General features: G+C 33.4%; 1 protein-coding gene across 10 annotated transcripts in view; it reads right to left on the bottom strand.

Annotated features, from left to right (window-relative positions):
* USP15 (ubiquitin specific peptidase 15) overlaps positions 1-22,148 on the bottom strand; it is a 134,553-nt gene that overhangs the window by 48,350 nt on the left and 64,055 nt on the right. For 5 of the 10 annotated variants that reach the window (XR_011440159.1, XR_011440160.1, XR_011440158.1 and 2 more), the window contains 2 exons: positions 20,016-20,077; positions 3,514-3,600 (listed from right to left, as the gene is read on the bottom strand). Coding sequence is in view for 5 of the 10 variants with exons in the window: in XM_023643918.2 (XP_023499686.1) it covers positions 3,514-3,600; positions 20,016-20,077 (149 nt within the window). In the remaining 5 variants the exon portion in view is untranslated. The remainder of the gene's footprint in view (positions 1-3,513; positions 3,601-20,015; positions 20,078-22,148) is intronic. The other 5 variants (XR_011440162.1, XR_011440161.1, XM_023643919.2 and 2 more) reach the window with 1 other exon arrangement.

Raw genomic sequence — 22,148 nt, 5'->3', positions numbered from 1 at the left:
TTGCAGTTAATGAAATGATGCTTTCAGCAAGTAACTTGTCAAGAGCCAGACAGCTACCTAGCTCTGGCAGTCTCCAAAATCCAGTTCTTTTGCATGGCTTAATCTCTTACAGTGAGTCATTTCCATTTCAAAGAAAATAACTTTAAATGAATTAACAGAAAAATAGAAATGTGCTCTGATGTTGAATGCCAAGAGTTGAGAAAATAAATACATTATAAAAAGATTTTTTTCAAGGCAGTATTATATCAAAGCAAATGCAGTAAGACGGAAAAATGCAGGGACTAGAAAGAGAATTTGGCACTTATTAAAAATGTACTTAAATTATAATTGAGGCAAAGACAAACACTGTATGGACTAACATGTGAAAAACACTATACAAGGTAAAAAAACAATATTCCAGCAAATGATTCTTCATAGTATTAGTGTTTAACAAAAACTATTAAACTTAAATGAAATAATTCCTTTATGACTACGTAATATCCTTATTTCTGGAAATGATAAGTTTATATCCTAGCAATGTATCAGTTTGATTCAAGTCTTAAATTCATAAAAAAATTTCATATAAACTTGTGTCATAACTATTGATTTTAGTATATCTCCACATATATGAAGTTTTAAAAATTTATTTAATCTAAAAAGGTTATTACCAATTTTACATACTTTTAATCAAAGAAACTACGCAATTTCTATCTGAAGTCTTAAGGTGCTACTTATTTCCACAAGTTGAATGGAAAGTCAAGAAACAAATTTTTTTTTTAAAGATTGGCACCAGAGCTAACAAGTGTTGCCAACCTTCTTTTCTTTTTCCTGCTTTTTCTCTCCAAGTCCCCCCAGTACATAGTTGTATACTATTAGTTCGGGGGCCTTCCAGTTGTGACATGTGGGACGCCGCCTCAGCGTGGCCCAACAAGCGGTGCCATGTCCACGCCCAGGATCTGAACCAGCAAAACCCTGGGCCACCAAAAGTGGAGTGCACGAACCCAAGCACTTGGCTAGGGGGCCGGCCCCAAGAAATAAATTTTATGTGAAATAATTGTTTAGATAATTATGATGATAATATTAATTCAAATTTTTTAAAGTAAAAAAAGCTTTCCATTTTATAAGTGTTTAAATTTTGTTCCTTACTAAGAAGGTAAGCTTTACTCTTAAGCATGGTGGTACCTCAGTAGCTATTTGCTATTAAAATTTCCTAATATGAAAGAACTATTTTAGTACCTAAAATAGACAAATATAAATAGCTAAAAATACAATCTAGTCAGAGAAGTAGAATCATCAGTTAATCAGGTGCTAAACTTAAGAAAACACTCTAATTCCTCTCAGCATTTTCTGTAGTGGGAAGTTTTGAGACCAGACTATACTGTCATTTTTACTATGAGAGGGAAATAAGACAAAAACAAAAACACAAGACCACATATACTAATATGGTGACTCCAGTCAAAATAAAGTCTATCTTCAGTACAGTTTATATACAATGTTAAAAATCTCTCCAAAGAATAACTATAAATACATGTTATACCTGGAACTGAATTCTGTTATACTAAATGTGGGAGCCGCCTGCAACTGGGAGAAGCACACAAGTAATAGTTTACTGCCTATGAAAAAATTACTTTTGATGAATTTAATTAAAAGATATATAAAATACAAACCAGATTATAGGGGGATATTTCCTTTCACCCTTTTGCCTGTGGATATACATTTTTAAACAGAGGAGAACATACTACGCTGCAATTTTGGCTATTCGTAGTCTCCTCAATACTTCACTGTTACAGTACAATGTAATGCTATTACACTATGCGACACATATCTTTTTATGAACTACTGAAATAAGGAAATGAATGTTTTAAATCTTCTTGATACATACGGCAGCCTCTTCTAGAAAAGCTGCACTAACACTCCAACCACTCAAATAGAATCTTTTCAAGAATAGATATCATCACTTATTTCTGCCCAATGAGATTGAGGTGGGGGAGGTGGATGGAGTTTTTTATGGTTTTAACTTAAGTACATGAATTTGAGCATTTAAAATGTTTATATATTTTAATTCTTTTATTTTTATTGCTTGGCTGCATCATTTGCCCGGTTTTCTAACTGTCTTGGAAAATTTCTCACTGATTTTTTATGAGCCTGATACATTAAGAATATTTACTTTTTGTCATTTGTAGCATGTATTTTTTCCATTTATTTGTCTTTTAATTCTTATATGCTTGACAATTAAAAAGCTAATTTAATTTAAAGTTTTAAAGAGAAATTCTCAATAGTGATCCAATTTTCCCAACAATTTCCTGGACAATGTCCCTATTCTCCATTAGTCTAGAATGCTTTCTGATCACATTAAATTCTTTCACACACAAAGGTCTGTTTCTGGGCTGTCTTTTCTGCTCCACTGATCTGTGGGTGTATTCTTGGGTCAGTACTATGGTGCCTGAATTCTTATATCTTTACAACAAGGCTGTGATATTTATTAGGATTAATTCTTTCTCATTATTTTCTACTTCCAAAATTATTTTGGGTATTCTTATATATATTTATAATCCACATATATGTTAACATCATTTTGTTAAGTCCCACCCCCTCAAAAATATGGATTTTACGGGAAAATTAATTAAACCTATAAATTCAATTAATGGTGTTATTTTAAAGATTACTTCACAAATACCTTTAGTCCTTTTGAATTTACTCTTTGGGATAATCAGATGCCATTTATGAACTGGACAAGTACTGCAAATATTTAACTACATAATTACTGTCAACCTAACATACAAACCACCATGTATGTATCTAAGAAATAAAAAGAGGATAAATCATCTGTGGATTAAAGCTCTTTCCATAGTTTGACTGGATTAATTATAAATAATAAAGGTTTTCTTTTTTATCCTTTTCTGTAAAACAAAAACCATGCCAATTTTCAAGGTAGTACATAATGTCAGATGTTATGGTGAAGTCCACGTGATTTTCAACCTTTTTTCTTACAGCAATATAGCAATCACTTTCACATAACTTTTAGAAATTCCAAGATTTTGAATATTATTAACGATGGTGCAAGGAATGTTTCTCTAAACTTTTTAAAGAAAAAGTGATTGCCTTTCTGATAAACATAAAAGTTTGTGTATGCTTTCTGGTTGAGAATCACTGACGTATACTTTTACAAAAATACTATACACTGTAGGTGATTACATATCCAGTTCTAAAATGACATCTGAAATTTATACTCTTCCTAAAACACTGAGTTCACAGATTTCTATATATATTTCAATAATTAGTGTTTAGAACGTAAAATTCTGAAAGTGCTTTATTTCTGTTTTAGTAAATTATTGTAGTATGTATTAAATCAAGAAGTTTATAACTGTGCTTTTCTTCTTGTGAAGTTACTCCTAGAAGAAGTGACCAGTAATTTAAAAGAAAATCAATTTTAATGCATTAAGACTTTTATCCTAAATTTTAGATACAAGAGATTTTTTGCAACCACAATAGGGCGATCAATTAAACAAAGAGTTTTTAAGATTCAGTGCTTACTTTCTGTTGTTGATGTTGTTATAATTATTTGATAGAGATGAAGGAGAGATCTTTGGTAAAGTTGAAAAATTGGATGCACCTGGGGACCTTTAAAAATATGAAAATGTTAAATTAGATAAAAAATGCTGAATTTTGAAATTAATTATGAAATAAAGAAAAGAACTAACAGATGACAATGTATGTAGTAAATGAATGCTGGAAATCAGTTTTATGAGCAAAATCACTATATATCCTTCAGTTTTCAATTTCCAATGTATTCTTTCACACAAAAAATGATACAAAAGGGAACTATTTTCAAAAGAAATTTATCAAATTAAATATACAACTTGATATTTATTATTCCTATAAATCTACTAACCCGATACACCTATTTCTGAGTTCAGGTAACCATTATCAATATTTAACAATAAGTTCCTTAAATCAATGGAATTAAAATGCTAATTTTTTAAGGAAGCATGTAAAAGAAATCCACTTTGTGTCTAGCAGGTGCCATGGCATTTGAACTATACACACTGACACAGATGGGAGGATGTGCCAGGTCTTTAAAACGTACAACAGGGACACAGCAGCATAAGAGAATTTCAAACTTAATCCCAACAAGTAATTTTTTGGCCAAAGTTCTCTCCGCAAAAACTGAAAAGACATAAACCTGACTACATGTTATACACCTCACTAATTCAGAATCTTTTTGGAGAAATATCAATTACTAATGGGCTTTTAATCAACTAATATGCTTTAAAAGCATGATTTATAATCAATAAGGCCATTAGACGGGAATGATTACTTTAATGTACTTACAGGTCTCTGAAAGATTTAATTTCCCTTGTAATATTGTAAACAATTTTTATTTACTAGGCAACATCTAGCCAATGGGCTGTAAAAAGCTAATTTTCAGTCCAGTATCTCAGTCATCACAAATTCTAAATTAGTGAGGCCCAAAGTGGTTAGTTTTTTTTCCCCCCTGAGGAAGACTGACCCTGAGCTAACATCTGTTGCCAATCTTCCTCTTTTTGCTTGAGGAAGACTGTCGCTGAGCTAACATCTGTGCCAGTCTTCCTCCATTTTGTATGTGGGATGCTGCCACAGCATGGCTTGATGAGCTGTGTGTAGGTGTGCACCCAGGATCAAAACCTGCCAACACTGGGCCGCTGAAGCGGATTGTGTGACCTTAACCACTACACCACTGGGCCAGCCCTGCAAAGTCCTTAGTTTTTTTAAATTATTTTATTTCCTCTATTCAAGTGCTAACGAACAATGAAATGGTCAATGAGCAGGAAAGTATAATCTACAAAATCTGCTTTTAGGAAATTTGGATTTTGCTAAATCCACATATTTGCAATGCATTATGCAGAATAAATGGTGAGTCATAAAATTTCTTACATCTAAAAAATTTTATTTAACTTTTGAAGTTTTATACCTTACAAACCCTTGGTAAATTCTTTTCTTCATCTTAAAGGAGGTTCTCTTTGTTGATGCAGGCTGTATACAGGCAGTTTACATTAAGTGAGACGTCTATTTAAGTGCTTTCTGACAGAAGATCCTTACAAGATTTTATTTTACTGTACTAATAATAAGCTCAAAATACAAAGTACAACCAATCAAGTTTTAATATAAAACATTGCAGAGAACACACTTAGATAATTTTAATACCCTAACATTTTAAGAGGTTATTTGAAAATATTAGTAGAAATGTAGAAGTATCTTGGCATTTTTGCCTTCATGTTAACAATGCTAAATTAGGAAAAAAATTTAAATTTATTAGAGATTGAGTTACAATGAATTAAGGAGGTTAACTTTTTAAAATGTGATCCATTTGACTACAATTTAATTCGGTTCACTATGATTTTTCAGGAACGTAGATAAAAACTGAAACGTTCCCCTGAATTTTACTTATAGTAAAAACTATGGAAATAAAGATTTATTACTACATCCAATAAAGTGGCTAAGGCACATACATATACATACACATATATATTTTTGTTTGTTTTTTCCTCTTTCTGCCCATCTGTGGCCTTCTTACTATTCATTAGCAACTCTACCCAAGGACAGTATTAGAAGTTTCCATAAAGTTCATAGAAACACTCAAATATTCATTAAGTGATTACTGTACGCCTCCCCCTGGGTAAGTGCTAGAAAAACGAAGACAGACACTTCCTCACCTCAAACAGCCCACAGTCTAATGGGGGAAAATGACACATTAGCAAAATAACTATAAACAGTGTAAGTCCCATAACAAATTCAAAAACTATAACAAATATAAAATTTTGTGGGTAGTAACAAGAGATGATTATAAATGATGTGCACAGCTGTGGGAACTGGAAGTGAGAGTGTTCCAGGTGGAAAGAATAGCACATGCAAATATATGGGACAATAGAAGCCATGATGTATTTAGGGAATTACCAATAAATTCAGCTCGGCTGCAAGAGTAGGAAGTACGTGCAGACAGGAACAGAAGTTAGTAAGGTAGGAAGGGTAATAAAGGACTTTTTATGTTCTATGGAGGAATTTGGATTTTATCCAATTGTGCTGGGGAGTGTAGAAAGATTTTAATAGGGCATCAACATAATCAGGTTTGGATTCTAGGAAGGTACCTCCTGAGTAAAAGAGACTGACGATGGGGGTATAATTTAGGAGACTATACAAAGAAAAGAGGCGAGAACTAATAAAGACTGGGGCTAAGACAGTGGAGTGGGCAAGGGCAACATGTCTTGCATGTTTAGGAAGTGGTTCTCAAAGTACAGTCCATGGCCCCTTAGAGGGCTCCAAGGTCCTTTCAAAGCACCTATGAGGTCAAAACTATTTTCATGGTAACACCAATTGTTATTTAAATGTTATGTGACCTCTTTCCCTGGGTGAATATTTGTGCTGATAGTGCAAAAAAAAATGGTGGGTAAAACTGCAGATCCCTTAGCATGAATTAAAGCAGCACCAAACTACATACTGAGACATAGTACCCTTCACCGCCTCCATGGCGGAAAACGCAGGTTCACTTAGGAATATTCACATTGAAAAAACTCAAAGTACTGATTTTACTAAATCTTGAAGCTTAATTACACTTCTTTTTAATATTGTGTGACAAATTGGGAACTGTGCATAAAGCACATTTGCTACATACTGAAGTAACATGATTGTCATGAGGAAAAAGACTTGTGAAATTATTTGAGTTTCAAGTGGAACCAGCCACTCTTTTCATGACACCACTCTTTCCACTCTTTTACATAAAAGGCTATCTGGCAGACATTTTCTCAAAAAATGAACGAAGGGAGCCTGTTACTTCACGGAAAACAACTGAAAATATTTGTTGCCAATGATAAAATTCAAGTGTTCAAGCAAAAAATAGAGTTTTGGGAAATTTGACTTTGCCACTGTAAGCTCGATAGCTTCCTATTACATATACTTTTTCATAAGATTGGTGATATTTCAACAAATGTGATTAAAAAATATACTGTATAATGAAATATGTCAACATCTGGAATATCTGCATAACTCAGTGAACCAATATTTTCCAACTGCATCAAGTTACACATGATAGATTTTAATTTAACTATAAAAAGTTCATTGATATGGTTTCAGATTCCACATTGCAATTGACCTTTCATCATTAAACCACCACTCGTTGAGTTCTGATGTGCTACTAATATCTGAAAATACTCCTTCCTCCCTGTTCCAACTACATATTTGTGTGAGGCTGAGTATTCTTCAGGTACTTCAACCTAAACAAGGTATCACAATAAACTGAATGCACAAACACACAGGAGAATTTAGCTGTCTTTTATTTAGTCAGATATTAGAGAAATTTGCAAAAATGTAAAACAATTCTATTCTTATCAGTAAACTTTTTGCTTTTTGGAAAAATTATTTTTCATAAAAATATTATTTATGTCAAAATATAATGGTTTAGTATTGTTATTTATAAATAAATACTAAGAAAATTTTTAAAAAACCTCTAATATAAGTATCAATAGCTATAACCCACATAACAGAAGTTCTTCAGGTCTTTAGTCATTTTTAAGAATGTAAAAGGGGTCCTGAGATCAAAAGTTTTGAAAACTTCAGCTTTAGGAGGTAGAATCAGCTAATTAGATAAAAGAAATGATGTTGAAAGAGGAACTCAAGATGGTATCTGAAATAGGGAATACAGGATACGGATATTGTTTAAGTTGAGGGGATGGGAGAGGTAGAGTAAAAAGATTTTGAGTTCAGTCTGACATAGTGAGTCCTCCTGACATTCAGGAAAAATCTGGAATTGAGAAGAATTCTAGGCTAGAAATACAGAATGGCATATTTGTGTAAGTTTGAGATGAGGGACAGGATTAGCATAGAGTACATCCAGTAATTTTGAGAACTTTTTACCATATGAAAGGAGAGGTCCTCAGAAGGAAATTTGTGGAATATCAATGCATTTAAAGCGTGAGCAGAGCTGTTGCATATAGCCGGTGAAGTTGTTTACCGCACAGTGCCAAGGAGGCCCTTTCACACAGATTGCAATGTGAACAACATCCCCAAGAGCTGTGCAGTATACAACCTGCACAACCAAACATGGCAGCCCTGGAGACGAAGAGAGCCAGCCAGCTAGAGGATTGGTCAAAAAGGTGAAAATAATCCTTGAAAAACTGTGTAACCACGGATTCAAATTAAGAGTAATTCTTTCGGAGACAGTTATCAAAAAAAAAGTATTAAAGAGAGGTCAAACAAACTAGGTAAAAAAAAAAGTTAAATAAGGACTTTGTTAACTCCTGTATGGTGGTAAGAAATAGTATTGACTTTAAAGAAATTGGCTGTCAAAAAAAGAAAAACTAAAGAAAGGTATTTGGAGGAAGTTTATGTCTTTTTTTTGGTTTTGCTTTTAAAGATTGGAGAGATTTGCTTACATTTATAGGCGGGGGGAAGACGATACTAGAACAGAAATAATAGAATGAAGTAGTATCTACTATGTGTGCAGTATGCCAGGCATTCTTCTATGCAGGAGAGAGGAGATAATGAAAGAAAAGGCAAGGTCTAGAAAGCACTGCAATAAATACCGTTGATAGAGAGATTGTCCTCAAATAGCATGGAGATCAGAGAGAGAAGGATGGATGCGGTCCACAGGTAAATTTGAAGCTTGATAACACTTTTTAAATGCTGTTACAGACATTACTGATGAAGGTTAACAGATCATTTATGTATTCTGATTCCAACTTTTGACCTAGATTACACATAGTACAATCTAGCTAACATTTGTGGAATTATTTTAGGAGTTGACTAGTCACTATGTGGAGCCCTTTAGCTCTTTTTATTTGATGTAATTTGCAAAACACACTGTTCATTAGCAACTCTGTTCTAGTCATTTTCTAAAGCGAAGAGAGAAAAAAAAGCTTAGAATATTATACAAAGATTAGGTACTAAGCCACTCACCTAGTGTTAATCTAATTTTGGCTAGTTTGGGCTAATATAAGGCAGTGATTCATCTCTTAAAAAAATACAGAAGGCGAAACATCAATTTAGCTGAAATGATTTCATGAAGAGAGAAAATTAAACTTTATCCCTGACAAGTGAATGCAGTATTTGGATTCTTCTATTCCCAATATTTCAACTGAAAGCATGCAATTCAAGGCTAGTTGAACTTCCCACTTCTACAGAAAAACACAGCTTACTCTTGGTAAAATAACCGAACATTTAACATACATGGAAATCTAATACTATATTGAGCAACCAAAATGTAGAGAAGTTAAATCTGAATGCTGACATAAGCAAAACAAAGATTTTTATACTGTCAACCAGCAAAAACAGAAACCAGTTTAAGAGGCAAAGCATTTATCTGGGATCAAAGAATTGCAATTTGGGGAGCAGATTCAGGTAGAAACCCCAGTAATGTCCCGATTACTGGAAAGGGGCTTGGGATTTTAACAGAAAAAAGAGAACAAAGCGAGTTGTATTAAAGAAGACTTCACTGGTGTTAGATGGGGTAAGGCTAGGTTTGTACTTCATTGATTGGTTGAGATTCAGTTATCAGCAAAGCCCAATTTCATCAATTCTTACAAACAGGATATTCTTGTCCTTACTGACTTCTTGGAATCTTGGCAATCTGGTCTAGTTTGGAAGATAAATAAAACACGACATGCAAGGCAATTCCTCTGAAATGGCTGCTCTGGCTCTATTTTAATACAGCTCCACTTGTGATCTTTCATAATAGTTATTTTGAAACCTGACATAAAACAACTCAACTTGGTAAAATCTAACATTATAAAACAAAAATTATCTTGATTTATAAAAACCTTAAACTCTTCCCATTTCTAGCAATCACCCAAGATAAATTCTTAGAGAAAAAGAAAAATTTACATCTCTTGAAAAATTAAATACCTTTACTGTTGTGAGATACAGATGAGTTCAGTTCAACAAGCATTTGCTGTGTGCCTCCTCTACGGCAGGCAGGGTGTTAGTTTAGGTACTTATAGATAAACAAAAGAGAATTTAAGGGAATTTATATATAAATTGCTTCTCATAACTTTACTTCTGTTCCTTATTTTGACTGTCATAGGTGGTATTTATAAAAGAAATCCCACTTAAAAAAATGAAATTATACTTTTTTCAGCCATTATGAATCTCAGCACCAAAAGTGCAACCTATTTTTATTTTCAACTTATTACAGACATTTCCAAACATACACAAGTCCTCATGTAGTTAACATCAGTCCTCAGTTTCAAAAATTATTAACATTCTGCCACTTTTGTTTTATTTATAATCCCCTCAGCCTCCTTTCCCCCTGTTTTTGCTGGACTATTTTAAAGCAAACCCCAGACATTTATAATTTCACCTGTAAATACTACAATATGCATCCCCAACAGGTAAGAGATCTTTTTCGATACCACTGTCAGTCTCAATCTAATACTTAGTTCACTGTTTATTTTTTTCTCAATTGTCACAAAAGTATCTGTTCTCCCTCGGTTGGTTAGTTTGAATCAGGACCCAAAAAAGTCTATACATTTGCAGACCAACTTTACCAACTTCAAAAGCCCTTATTGCTCCTACCAGTGAACTTCACCCTTGGCTTCAGCTTACTGTGACTATGCTTATTTTTCCATTTGTCCTGATTTCTGCATCTCTTCATATAGTTAACCTTGACTTATATGTGTTACTATAAATTGCTCAAATCCTTTTTGGAACAAACCAGGGGAGAAAGGAAGAAATAAAATAATCAGTAATTATTCGCAAGTACCTGTGAATATCAAGTGTCTATATGAGAACTATACACTTAAATTACATTCATCTATGCATGAAATATACTGTCTAAATTTTCTAACTTCAATTAAACTTGGATATGGCTTTTCAATATTGATTCTAACACCAGTTAATGCACTTGACCAGTGACCATGCTCTGTGTGGTAAAACTTGGAGACATGGTTCTACATCATACATTATCTTTCCAAAACAGAAAGTAGGCACGCTTGTTTAGATGAAGAAAAGATTTATTTAATTGATGTGCATTTTCACTATTTCAAAGGAAAATCTGCATACACAATCAAGATCTTAATGAATAATAAACTGAGAAACCTCAACATACAGAGTTATGGGAAGTGTGTTTATGTGCAAGCACAGGCAATTCCACAAAGGATTTGGAGTATGGACAACTAAAGTAAAATAACCAGAAAAAAGTAGTTCATTGGTAAACAACAGTACACAGGAATTTCATTCTAACATTATTATGATGCCTTTGTCTTCAGACGAGAAATACCTAGGAAAGGATGTACGTATTTAAACAACAAAAAGCTTTATATAAAGTAGTTTCTCTCCTTCTGCAGGAATCCTGCCTTTCCAATTCAATACCACCTTAGTTCTCTTTCTTCTTCAGTACATGTCATGATGAGTGATTTACACCAACTGTTCCATTTTCTGACTAGAGTATTCACCTCTCTTTCCTATAATCTATTTCTCATTCCCATCATGCTGTCTCCACCTGTCAAATAGATTGAATCTCTTCTGTTTCCCCCTAATCTCTGAATCATTTAGCACTGCTGGCCCTTCCCTTTCTTCTAGAAGCTCCTTTAGACAAAATGGGATCCAAGTTTTCTTGAACCTTCAGGATTATTCTTTCTAGTTGATCTTTTTGCTTTATATCATTACTTAGGGATACCCTTTAAGGTTTAGTATATAGCGCTTTACACTTTTGATTAGATAAACCATATATGTGTACAGTTCTCACTTCTAGGAATATGACTCCATATCTGCAGTTCTCATACTCTCCAAGCTTTGGTTCCCTATCTTTCATTGCATCCTAAGCAATTTTCTTTGGCTGTTCCATTACCTTAAATGTCAGAGTCACATAAAGTCATTCTATATCTTTTTCTTAATCAGAACAATAAGAACAACAAGATAAAATGAGATAGTGTGAAAGAAAATTTATGAAACTTCAAAATGTCTTTAAAAATGACAACAATCGCAGATTTTGAAGTATTACCCTAGATTTATGGCTCATATGTTGCATGTCAAATTGAAGACATGTTATTAATTTAAAATATGTGAATATGAATGAATCAGAAGGAATGAAAAGATGGTTCTTGAGCCATCCTCTCAATAACTACAAACCAAAATCACTCAATCTCCCACTTCCAATTAACATTGGTAATGAATTTGTATACTTATGAAAGTATGAAAGTTTCATAGAAACTTTAAGAGCCAATTCTCTGTGAACTATGATAACCATAGCTCCTTTAGTAGCAGAACAAAACCATCATAACCAAATCTACTGTTTCAAATAAGCAGACTGTCATGCTCACAAATACTTAAGTCTCCGAACAATTTATTGTTAAAATGAAAACAATACTTTATGTGATAAGAGATTCCTATAGGTATTTTAATAATTTTCAGTCAAATAGGTTTGTCTACTATTTCTGAATCCATTTATACACTTAAATTTGCAATTATACATGCAAACCGGGCTTAATTACGCTCTAAAATACTCTAAAGAAGTATACACTAAGTTTTTCTACCCTCATTTAAAAGGTACAATATTGAAACAGACGATGTAAAAAAAACAGAAAGAAAACCATATTCTGCAGAGTCACATAGATGTTTATTATTTATCCTGACCAAAAAGCAGTGCGCAATGGTTTTATTTATAAAGCGCTCCCCCTCTCCAAGCAGAGCACTCATGGACAGAGCGCTGTGAAATACTGACACGGCGCTAGATTAAGTTCATACTTAGGGGGTCAGTCGCCAATGTGGGATTCTGTGAATCAGAACAACACAGATGGCAGAGGGACAGCATATGACTAAGAACTACTACCTTGGTTTTCCATTTGATTTTTTTTAGCCTCTCATGCCTTATCTGGTTGATTTTGGATTGTTCCCATGAAAACTGCCTCTTTACAATCATCAATAACCCTTAATTTTTTTCACCTGATACTTAATCACAGGTCTTTTTGGCAATATGTTTGAGCATTTAAGGAAAACGTCTGAATTAAATCAATTCCCATGCTACACTCACAAAAGGAATTTTTACTTATTTCAGAAAAAGAGCAAAATTTGGATCTTTTCATTAGCGTAACATTAATAATCTCAAAGGCATACTTTGAAATAACTATACCTAAATGAGGCCACACAGAAAAAACTAATAGTACAAATTAGTCAAAGTAAAGTTGCACCTCAGTTAGAAGCTATGGCTAAGGAATAAGGTGTAAACATTTAACAAATATTCTGGAAAGTTAAGGGATAATCCATTGATTAGGTTTCTCCTCTCTTTAGGAAGCTCCAGGTTTCTACAATTTTTCTACTTTAAAGTAATTTTTTAGAAATGCAAGATTTAACTAGTCATACATCTCCAACTGAATAATTAGACCATCCACCCAATGCCAACATCTTTGGAGAATAAATGGTCAGATTTAACAGAATAAAAAAACTTGGGTTAAAACTTTTCTAAGGGATCATTAGAAAAGACCATGTTTTTGAGAGGTTCTAAGAAATCAGATACCTAAAAACTACATTAGGAATGCAAGTTCTGAAAAAACTAATAAGCACTTCAGTACTTTTAAAGTATAACATGAATATAAAGATGAAATTTCAAATTATATGTTGATATCTAGCAGAAAAATCCAGATAGAAAACTGAGCATTTCGCAGGCAGGTTCTTAGATCGCTAATACAGATTTGGGGTTGTTTTAGGGTATATACATTTTTTTTTTTTTTTAAAGATTGGCACCTGGGCTAACAACTGTTGCCAATCTTTTTTTTTTTTTCTGCTTTATCTCCCCAAACCCCCCCTGTACACAGTTGTATATCTTAGTTGCAGGTCCTTCTAGTTGTGGGATGTAGGGTATATACATTTTTATAACTACAGACTACGTTTTAAACAAAATTCTATTTTACCCTCAACATTTTTTAATATTTAGTATTTCTTCTCAATCAAGTAGCCCCCAAATTTATGCTTCAGCTGAGGGTATATGGTCTCAATTCTGATGAAAATGGGCCTAGTGCAATTCTAGGACTTTCAGAGCACTCAAGTTCCTGTTTTCAGTGGTATAGAAAAGTCAGTTAGATACTAATATGCTTTCTCTTAGTGAACATATGCCTACTGTAGTGGTATTCTTACATTTTCTTGCTCATAAGCAGCACCTAAAATGCAGATTCCTGGGCCCACTGTAAAGATTTATATTCTGCTGGTCTGGGTTAAGGAACCTGGAAGCTGTTGCCTATGGTGGTTCACATAGTACATATTAAGAAACATTATCTACATAATTTCTACATAATCATCTAAGTGATCCTTAGAACAACAGCATTAGAATCACCTGTGAACGTATTAGAAATGCAAATTCACCAGTCCCACACAGATCTACCCAATCAGATTCTTGGTATGGGGCCTAGGAAACTGTGTTTTAAAAAATCTCAACAAGTAGAGTCTTCCTTGTATCACCATATTACAGGACAGAATTTTAATGATTTTTCCTTGGCCTTTGATGCTCTAGGTAGGAAGTAGTTATGTGTTAAGTGGTGTGAGCACTGGGACAGACCCCAGATTAGTGATGTTTATTAGAACTAGCATCTTCATACCATGTTGAGGACCATCGGTTCTCATGACAGGATGACAATTTTGAGTGTATAAAACAGGCTGTTCTATATCTTAACATCCTGAAGTTTCTTTCTTGAGGGCCGAAAATTACATGCCCTATGCTGGAGTTGAATCTGTCTAAATTACAGGTGCTTATAATGTGACTTCAATGAATATACAGAATTCCACTATTTTTAAAGCTGGCACACATCCAGAAAAAAGAACCTGCATTCTTACTTCAATTATACACTTATAAATAAAAGCAAGTGATAATTCCTAAAACTTTTTTGTCTTTTCTAATCTGTACTCCTATTTTCCTCCACAATAAGTGCTTTCTCCGTGTTCTTAAATATTGTATTTTTATATAATATGTTCTGTTCTGTTTTAAATTTACATAAATGGTACTGAATTAAAATCTCATTTTGTTCTGATTTCTTCTCTCAGTCGCAGGTTTTCAAGCTTCTCCAGCTGCTGCACTGCTATTCCACGGTACACCATCATTCATTCTTCTCATTCACTCTATCAGATAGATATTTAGCTAGGCTGCCTCCCAATCCCCACAGCCACAAACAATACAGCTACAAAGACTGTAACCTTAGGGACCCTCGTAAAGTAAAAAGTCCACTGAGTGCCAGGTCGGAGGGATTATACATTCCTGATTAAATTAAAGTGACTGATTTACAGAACTGCAGTACTAGCTATGCTCCCACCATCAGTACGTAAGACTTCTCCTACCACCCTCCAAACACTTTGTATTAGCAACCTTTAAAACTGTTGTCATTCTGATAGCTGTCAGGTTGTATCTCCTGCTGGAATTGTTTGGATTACCAGTGAGTTTGTGTATCTCCTCCCCTACCTGTCAGCACTTGGGCTTCTCCTCCTTTCAACTGTCCATTCATATCTTTTGTTTATTTTTAAAAAGCTTTTTTGCTTTGTTTCTGTTAACTTAAAGCAATCCTTTATACACTGTAGGTGTTATTCTCTTGTAGGTTTTAGATTTCCAAAACTGACATTTGACTTGTAACTTCATACACGGTTCCTTTACGAGAAATACTTAATTTTGATGTAATCAAATCCATTAATTTTCACATTATGTTCTGTGGTCCAAAACTACTTATTAGCTTTAAAGTTTTACATTTCTTATGTGGGTCTTCAATCCTTCTGGAGTCTTTGTGTATAATGCGTAAGGTAGTGACCCTGCTTTCTTTTTCTCCAAATAGCTAGTTCTCCTAACAAAATCTACGCAACTATCTGCTTTAAGCAACCCGTCTCTCATTATCTAGAGGTGCCACTTATCAAGTTCTCATCTACACATGAATTTTTCTGAGCTCACTAATTTATCACAGTCTGTCTTTCTTTTGCTAACATCATACCATTTTTATTACAATAGTTTTGTCGTAATTCTCTCTAGTAGGTCTAGTGCTTCCTTCCTTTTCTTTGTCAAAACTGACTTAGCTAATTCTGGACCTTTATTGGTATGTCAATTTTAGAATGAGTTTATGAAGTTTCTCCAAAAAAAAAAGTCAGGATAGAACTCTGAATAGGAGGCACTGACAGGATAGATTCAGAGAAGTAGGCATTACTAGGCTAAGCCATATAGTACCTGATAATCTTCTGTCTTTTAATAAAGTCGGGATTTTTTCCCACGAGGTTTTATGCATTCCTAATCAGTTTAATTTTTGTTATGCTATTTTCTGAGTGGGTTACTAATGGTATTTGGCAGTGGTCAGGAATCTATGGTTCACAAGCCAAATCCAGTTTGCCACATGTTTTTGTAAATAATATTTTACTGGAAAACGGCCACGCCCATTTGTTGACATCCTATCTACGGCTGCTTTCAAGCCATATCAGCAGAATTATAGTTGAGTCAGTGACCATATGGCCCACAAAGCTGAAAATATTTATTATCTGGTTCTTTATAAAAAAGACTGCTGACCTCTGGGTAGCAAAAACACCTATTAGTTTTTATAAATTAATCTTACATTAGAGCATCGTGCTGAATTTTCTCAGTTGTAGTAGTCTGCTGATTGTTTTTGGACTTTATGTAGATGATTGTACCATACGCAAACAGTGGATTTTCTTTTTTCCCCCAAGCTTATTTTGGTCTGTGTTTATAATTTCTTAACTAAATACAATGTTTGCTACAGATTTTGGGTACAATGATTTTATCAAGTTAGAAGAATGCCCTTCTAGTTTTCTGAGAGTCTTTGCATACACAGATGCTAATTTCCAGAAAAAAATTTTTTTTCCCTCCCCAAACCACCCCGGTACATAGCTGTATATTCTAGTTGTGAGTGCCTCTGGTTGTGCTATGTGGGATGCCACCTCAACGTGGCCTCACGAGTGGTGCCATGTCTGCACCCAGGATTCGAGTCGGCAAAACCCTGGGCCGCTGAAGCAGAGCGCGTGAACTTAACCACTCGGCCACGGAGCCGGCCCCCAGAAAAAAATTTTTAAATTCTAATAAACTATCATTTGGCAATTTATGGTATTCTGTTATATGGTATTTTGCACTTTTTATAGTGAATGAATACTTTTCATGTTTTAATATCTGAGTTTCCTATTAAACTGGCTGATTCAGTGAAAACTGAGACTCTCGGTCCTACTTCTATGCATCTCTAGTATAGAACCTTCATTCAGCAGTATTTTTTGTATTTGTATAGGGTGTTAGGTACTATTAGAAGAAATTGAGTTTTCTCTTACAGAGCAAGTACTACAGTTAAGTAAATAAAAATGGTATTGCGCTAGCAGGTAAGGAAGAAGATAAAAGAAAATATAAAATTAATTTTATCTTCTGGGTGAAAATTGGTAATTTTAAGTAGAAAAGACTTCTCAATCTTTGGAACTCGTACTTTTATATTAACACAAGAAATTTTGTAATTTCAAATATTACTTAAAGCAATAACAAGTATATAACAACAGTAGTTCTAATCTAAAGACTAAATGTGAATACTCACAAAGAAAACATTCCTAACTTCTAAAACTCCATCAAGAAACCTACATGATTTGACCACATGATTTTAGTATCTTCTTTTTTTTTCGTGAGGAAGATAAGGCCTGAGCTAATATCTGTGCCAATCTTCCTCTACATTATATGTGGGAAGCTGCCACAGCAAGGCTTGATGAATGATGTGCAGGTCTGTCCCCAGGATCTGAAGCTGTGAACCCCAGGCCACTGAAGCAGAGCATGTTAACTTAACCACTATGCCACAAGGCCAGCCCCTTTAATATCTTCTTCTATTAAGTTCTACTCTTGTATTACATCTAATAAGTGGAGTAAGAATAAAACGTAATTAATATAACTTAGGTGTTTTCTCATGAAAAATTTAAATGAGAAAACTTCACACAAGATAAAAAGGATAGAGAGTCACTCATTAAAGATACATTTTAGGTGTGAAGAAAACTAAGTACTAGGTTGTTCTCTTTTGTTAAACTAAGTACTAGGTTGTTGTTCTCTTTTGTTATGTTAGCAATCACAAAATTATTAATTTATTTAAGAATCATTATTTTAAGAATTTCAAAATACAGGTTCACAATTCCTTATTAGAAAATGTGAAATTCAAGAAGCTCTGAAAACTTAAAAATTTTTTCACAACCCACTTGAGGGCAACCTAACCTAAACTGATATGAGGCTATTTATAGTCCTTATTAATCTACTTAGTATTTGCTGAATATTAATGTTTTTGATTATAAGAGTCCCCTAGACTTTACAGAAATATTAAAATAATAGGTGGCACATATGCAATATTACTTCTCAAAGTTTTGAAAAAATTCAAATATTGAAATACAACTAGCCCTAAGAGTTTTTGACAATGGAGTGTGGATCTGATAATTCTGAAACTGTTAAAAATATTTTCTCCCATTCCGTATGTTGCCTTTTCACTCAGTTGATTGTTTCCTTTCCTGTGCAGAAACTTTTTAATTTGATGTAGTCCCATTTGTCTATTATTGCTTTTGTTGCTTGTGCTTTTGGTGTCATATTCAAGAAATCACTGCCTAGACCAATGTCTTGAAGTTTTTCCCCTAAGATTTCTTTTAGGAGTGTTATAGATTCAGGTCTTATTTTCAAATCTTTAAATGACATATCTGATAAGGGTTAATATCCAAACTATATAAGGAACTCTTATAATTCATTAGCAAAAAACTCAAACAACAAAATTAAAAAATGAGCCTAGACTTGAATAGATATTTCTCCAAAGAAGGCAAACAAATGGTCAACAAGTGTACAAAAAGATGCTCAACGGGAGCAATCACTGGGGAATGCAAATCAAAACCACAACGAGATATCACCACACACCTGTTAGGATGGCTATTATCAACCGAAAGAACAAAAGGTAACAAGCGCAAGCAAGGATGTGGAGAAACCAGAACTCTTGCACACTGTTGGTGGAAATGTAAAATGGTACAGATGCTGTGGAAAACAGTATGGTTCCCCAAAAAAACTAAAAACAGAACTACCATATGATCCCCAAATCTCACTTCTGGGTATACATCCAAAGGAAAGGAAATCAGTTCTCTCGAACAGATTATCTGCACTCCCATGTTCACCGAGATACAATTCACCATACCCAAGCTATGAAAACAACCTAAATGTCCACCAATGGATGAATGGATAAAGAAAATGTAGTGTATACCTACAATAGAATATTATTCAGCCTTAAAAAAGGAAGGCAATCCTGCCATATGCAATAACATGGATGAACTCGGGGGATGTTATGCTAGGTAAAATAAACCAGTCACAGGAGGACAAATACTGCATGATTCCACTTATATGAGGTATCTAAACTAGTCAAACTCATAGAAATAGACTAGAATGGCAGTTGCCAGGGTCTGGGAGAAGGGAGAAATGGAGAGTTACTGATGAAGAAGAATAAAGTTTTAGGTAGAAAGGTGAATAAAGTCTAGAGATCTGTTGTACAATAACGTGCTGATAGTTAACAATACTGTATAGCACACTTAAAAATTTGTTAAGAGATGGATCTCCAGTTAAGTGTTCTTACGACATTAAAAAAAAGTTAAAAAGATTTCTAACTCTTTAATGCCTCATTTATCATCAAAAGCAATTCTTATACTCCTCTCTACTTAGGCTTTTATATTATAAAACATTTATTTAAATAAATAAAAATATTACTTTCATATCAGATTCATTTTCATAAAGAGCATTCAACAGATACTTTTTAAAAAATCACAAAAAAGCTTAAAAATATGCAACAAAATGTTTAATAGTTATTTGACCATATTAGACAATGTAATGTAACATTTATAACATATTTACACTGTACCTTATTCTAAAAGAGACTGAATGGGAAGCCTTTTTAATTATAGCACATTAAACTGCAAATTTAGATAACTTCTATACTGAGAATAAAATATTAAAACATAAAGAAGCTATGCATATTTACAACACAAAATTAAGTTATTTCATCATCTGAAATCTAAGGCTTCAAAATCAAGCAAAAGCCATAAAAAGTGGGAATACTTACTTAGGAGCAGAAGGACCTCTTGGCCACGTTCCGTCTTCATTTTTCTGTTCTATCACTAACACCTGCAAATACGACATAATAAGTGTTTTTCTTTAACTCAAGTTAAAATAGCTTTAGATTAGCTGAATACACTAAGAAACTAAAGTAACTGTGACTAAAGGACAGTAGATAACGTGAAGGGATATTTGTATTTTGATTTCAAAGCTGGGCAAGGGAGACAGACAGACCTCAAACATAAGAAGTAAGCAATAATACAAGGAAAGAAGATAAATTATGAAGAAAATCATTGGTTCTATGACTTAAAGTATAAGAAAGTTTAAATCAAGTAGATAGAATATAAATTCCTTAAGTTTAGGGAGTACATTTTCTATTTCTTTTCTATTTGTAGCTTGTAATACAGACCTGTGAAAAGAACAGATGCTCAATAAATGGTTACAGTTGTTAAAACACACTGATGTATGATCATGGAACAGCAACACAGATAATTCCAAACTACAGATTACAATTATTTGGGCTTTGTTTTTATTTACATTATCTCTATGTAAATTATGGAATGTTTTAGTATATAAAATGATAACAGTCACATTTGGGAGACTCAGACTGAAGTTCCCTATAGCAGGATGGTTAAGGCAGACAGAAATCAGCTCTAGTAAGTGAAAAGTACAGGCTAAGACAGAGCTATACTTCATTCTAAAACATCCCAGAACTCTTATTCATTTCTTTTACTAAAAGAAGCCTTTCTTTTAGTGTTTGCTATGGGTGAGTCTGTGTAGAGAAGAGAAACTAAGAAAAAATAATTAAATTAGCAAAAAGACAATATGCGATAATCTCAACAAGAAGCTAGTATCTAAATTTCAATGGGAAAACTATTATATAGAAAATATGCCTTAAAGTAAAATGAAGGCATTACAAATTTGAATACATTTTACATATTCAGTTTCATTAACTTTTTCTTCAAGTTGCAATTTTGTAACCTACGCTACATAATGTTGATAATATACTTCTGTGGACTGTATGTTTCAGGCCTTTTATAAGTTGGCATTTGGATCCTAACCATGCAAAAAGTAAGCCTATTTCAGAATACATATAACAAACAATAAAACATTGGTTAAAAGAATTCATGGAACCATGTTGTAAAAAGAGAATGCTAGTTAAAATATTAAAGTTGTCTTTAAAAAAATTAATATTTCTTACATTCAAAAGACACATATGAAGTATGTATAGCATATAAAGAATAAGTGCACTGTGCACCTACTATCCTGATCCCTCCCTGACCATATTTCTCTCCCTTCCATGGACAATTAACCATTAGCCTCGATTTTCCGATATCATTCTGATATAGTCATATATTTTTACAGATTTAAAATTGGATTTACCGAGTGATTTGTAACTCTTGAAACAAGTTTTCCTTTACTGCAACTTGTAACTAGACAGGCATCTACATACAAACTACACACACACACACACATAAACTCGAGTTATTTGGAGGACTTAAACCAGTCATAAAACAAAAGACCTTAGCTGTAGAAAATTTCAAAGTTAGGCATTTAATATCAATATTTATGGTTTGTTTTTTCTAAGAAGGTCCTAAAACTGACGTTAAGAACGAAGTAAATACTTAAAATTAACCATAATATTTTAATTCCTAATAGTGTTTGTACTTAAAACTCCATGTTTTGACAATCACAGATATTGATGTTGAAGGCCATCAGAAATATTAAAATTCTCTCCTTTATTCAAATGTGTCATTTTCTGAATAAAATTTTGTTCATGTCTAAAACTTTAACTCAAGATGAAAATATTTTTAGAAAGGTTTCAAACTTTAAATAAATTAAGCACTCACACACAAAAGGGAGATAGATAAAGACTACCCATTTTAGGAGGCAAACTCTTCAATAATGTATGTTTCACTTTTTAATGAGGATACTTTCAATTTCAGTAAAAAATCTGAAAAAAGTCCAAGATAGTGTTTAGCTTATTTACCATCAGTTAGAAGATAACTATTACAAAATCTGGAAAATTTAATGCATGTTCTTTGAAACATTCCTATTTCAAAAGATCAATGTCCTTAAGGATATTTAATCTTCTTCCTATTAAAGTAATTTATACTGTCATCTGCAACCTGATAAATGC

The sequence above is a fragment of the Equus caballus genome, chromosome 6 (genome assembly GCF_041296265.1).
Source record: "Equus caballus isolate H_3958 breed thoroughbred chromosome 6, TB-T2T, whole genome shotgun sequence".
In the NCBI taxonomy this organism is placed as follows: Eukaryota; Metazoa; Chordata; class Mammalia; order Perissodactyla; family Equidae; genus Equus; species Equus caballus.
The sequence above is the reverse complement of the archived record's forward strand: the minus strand, read 5'-3'. Positions and strand labels throughout refer to the sequence as shown.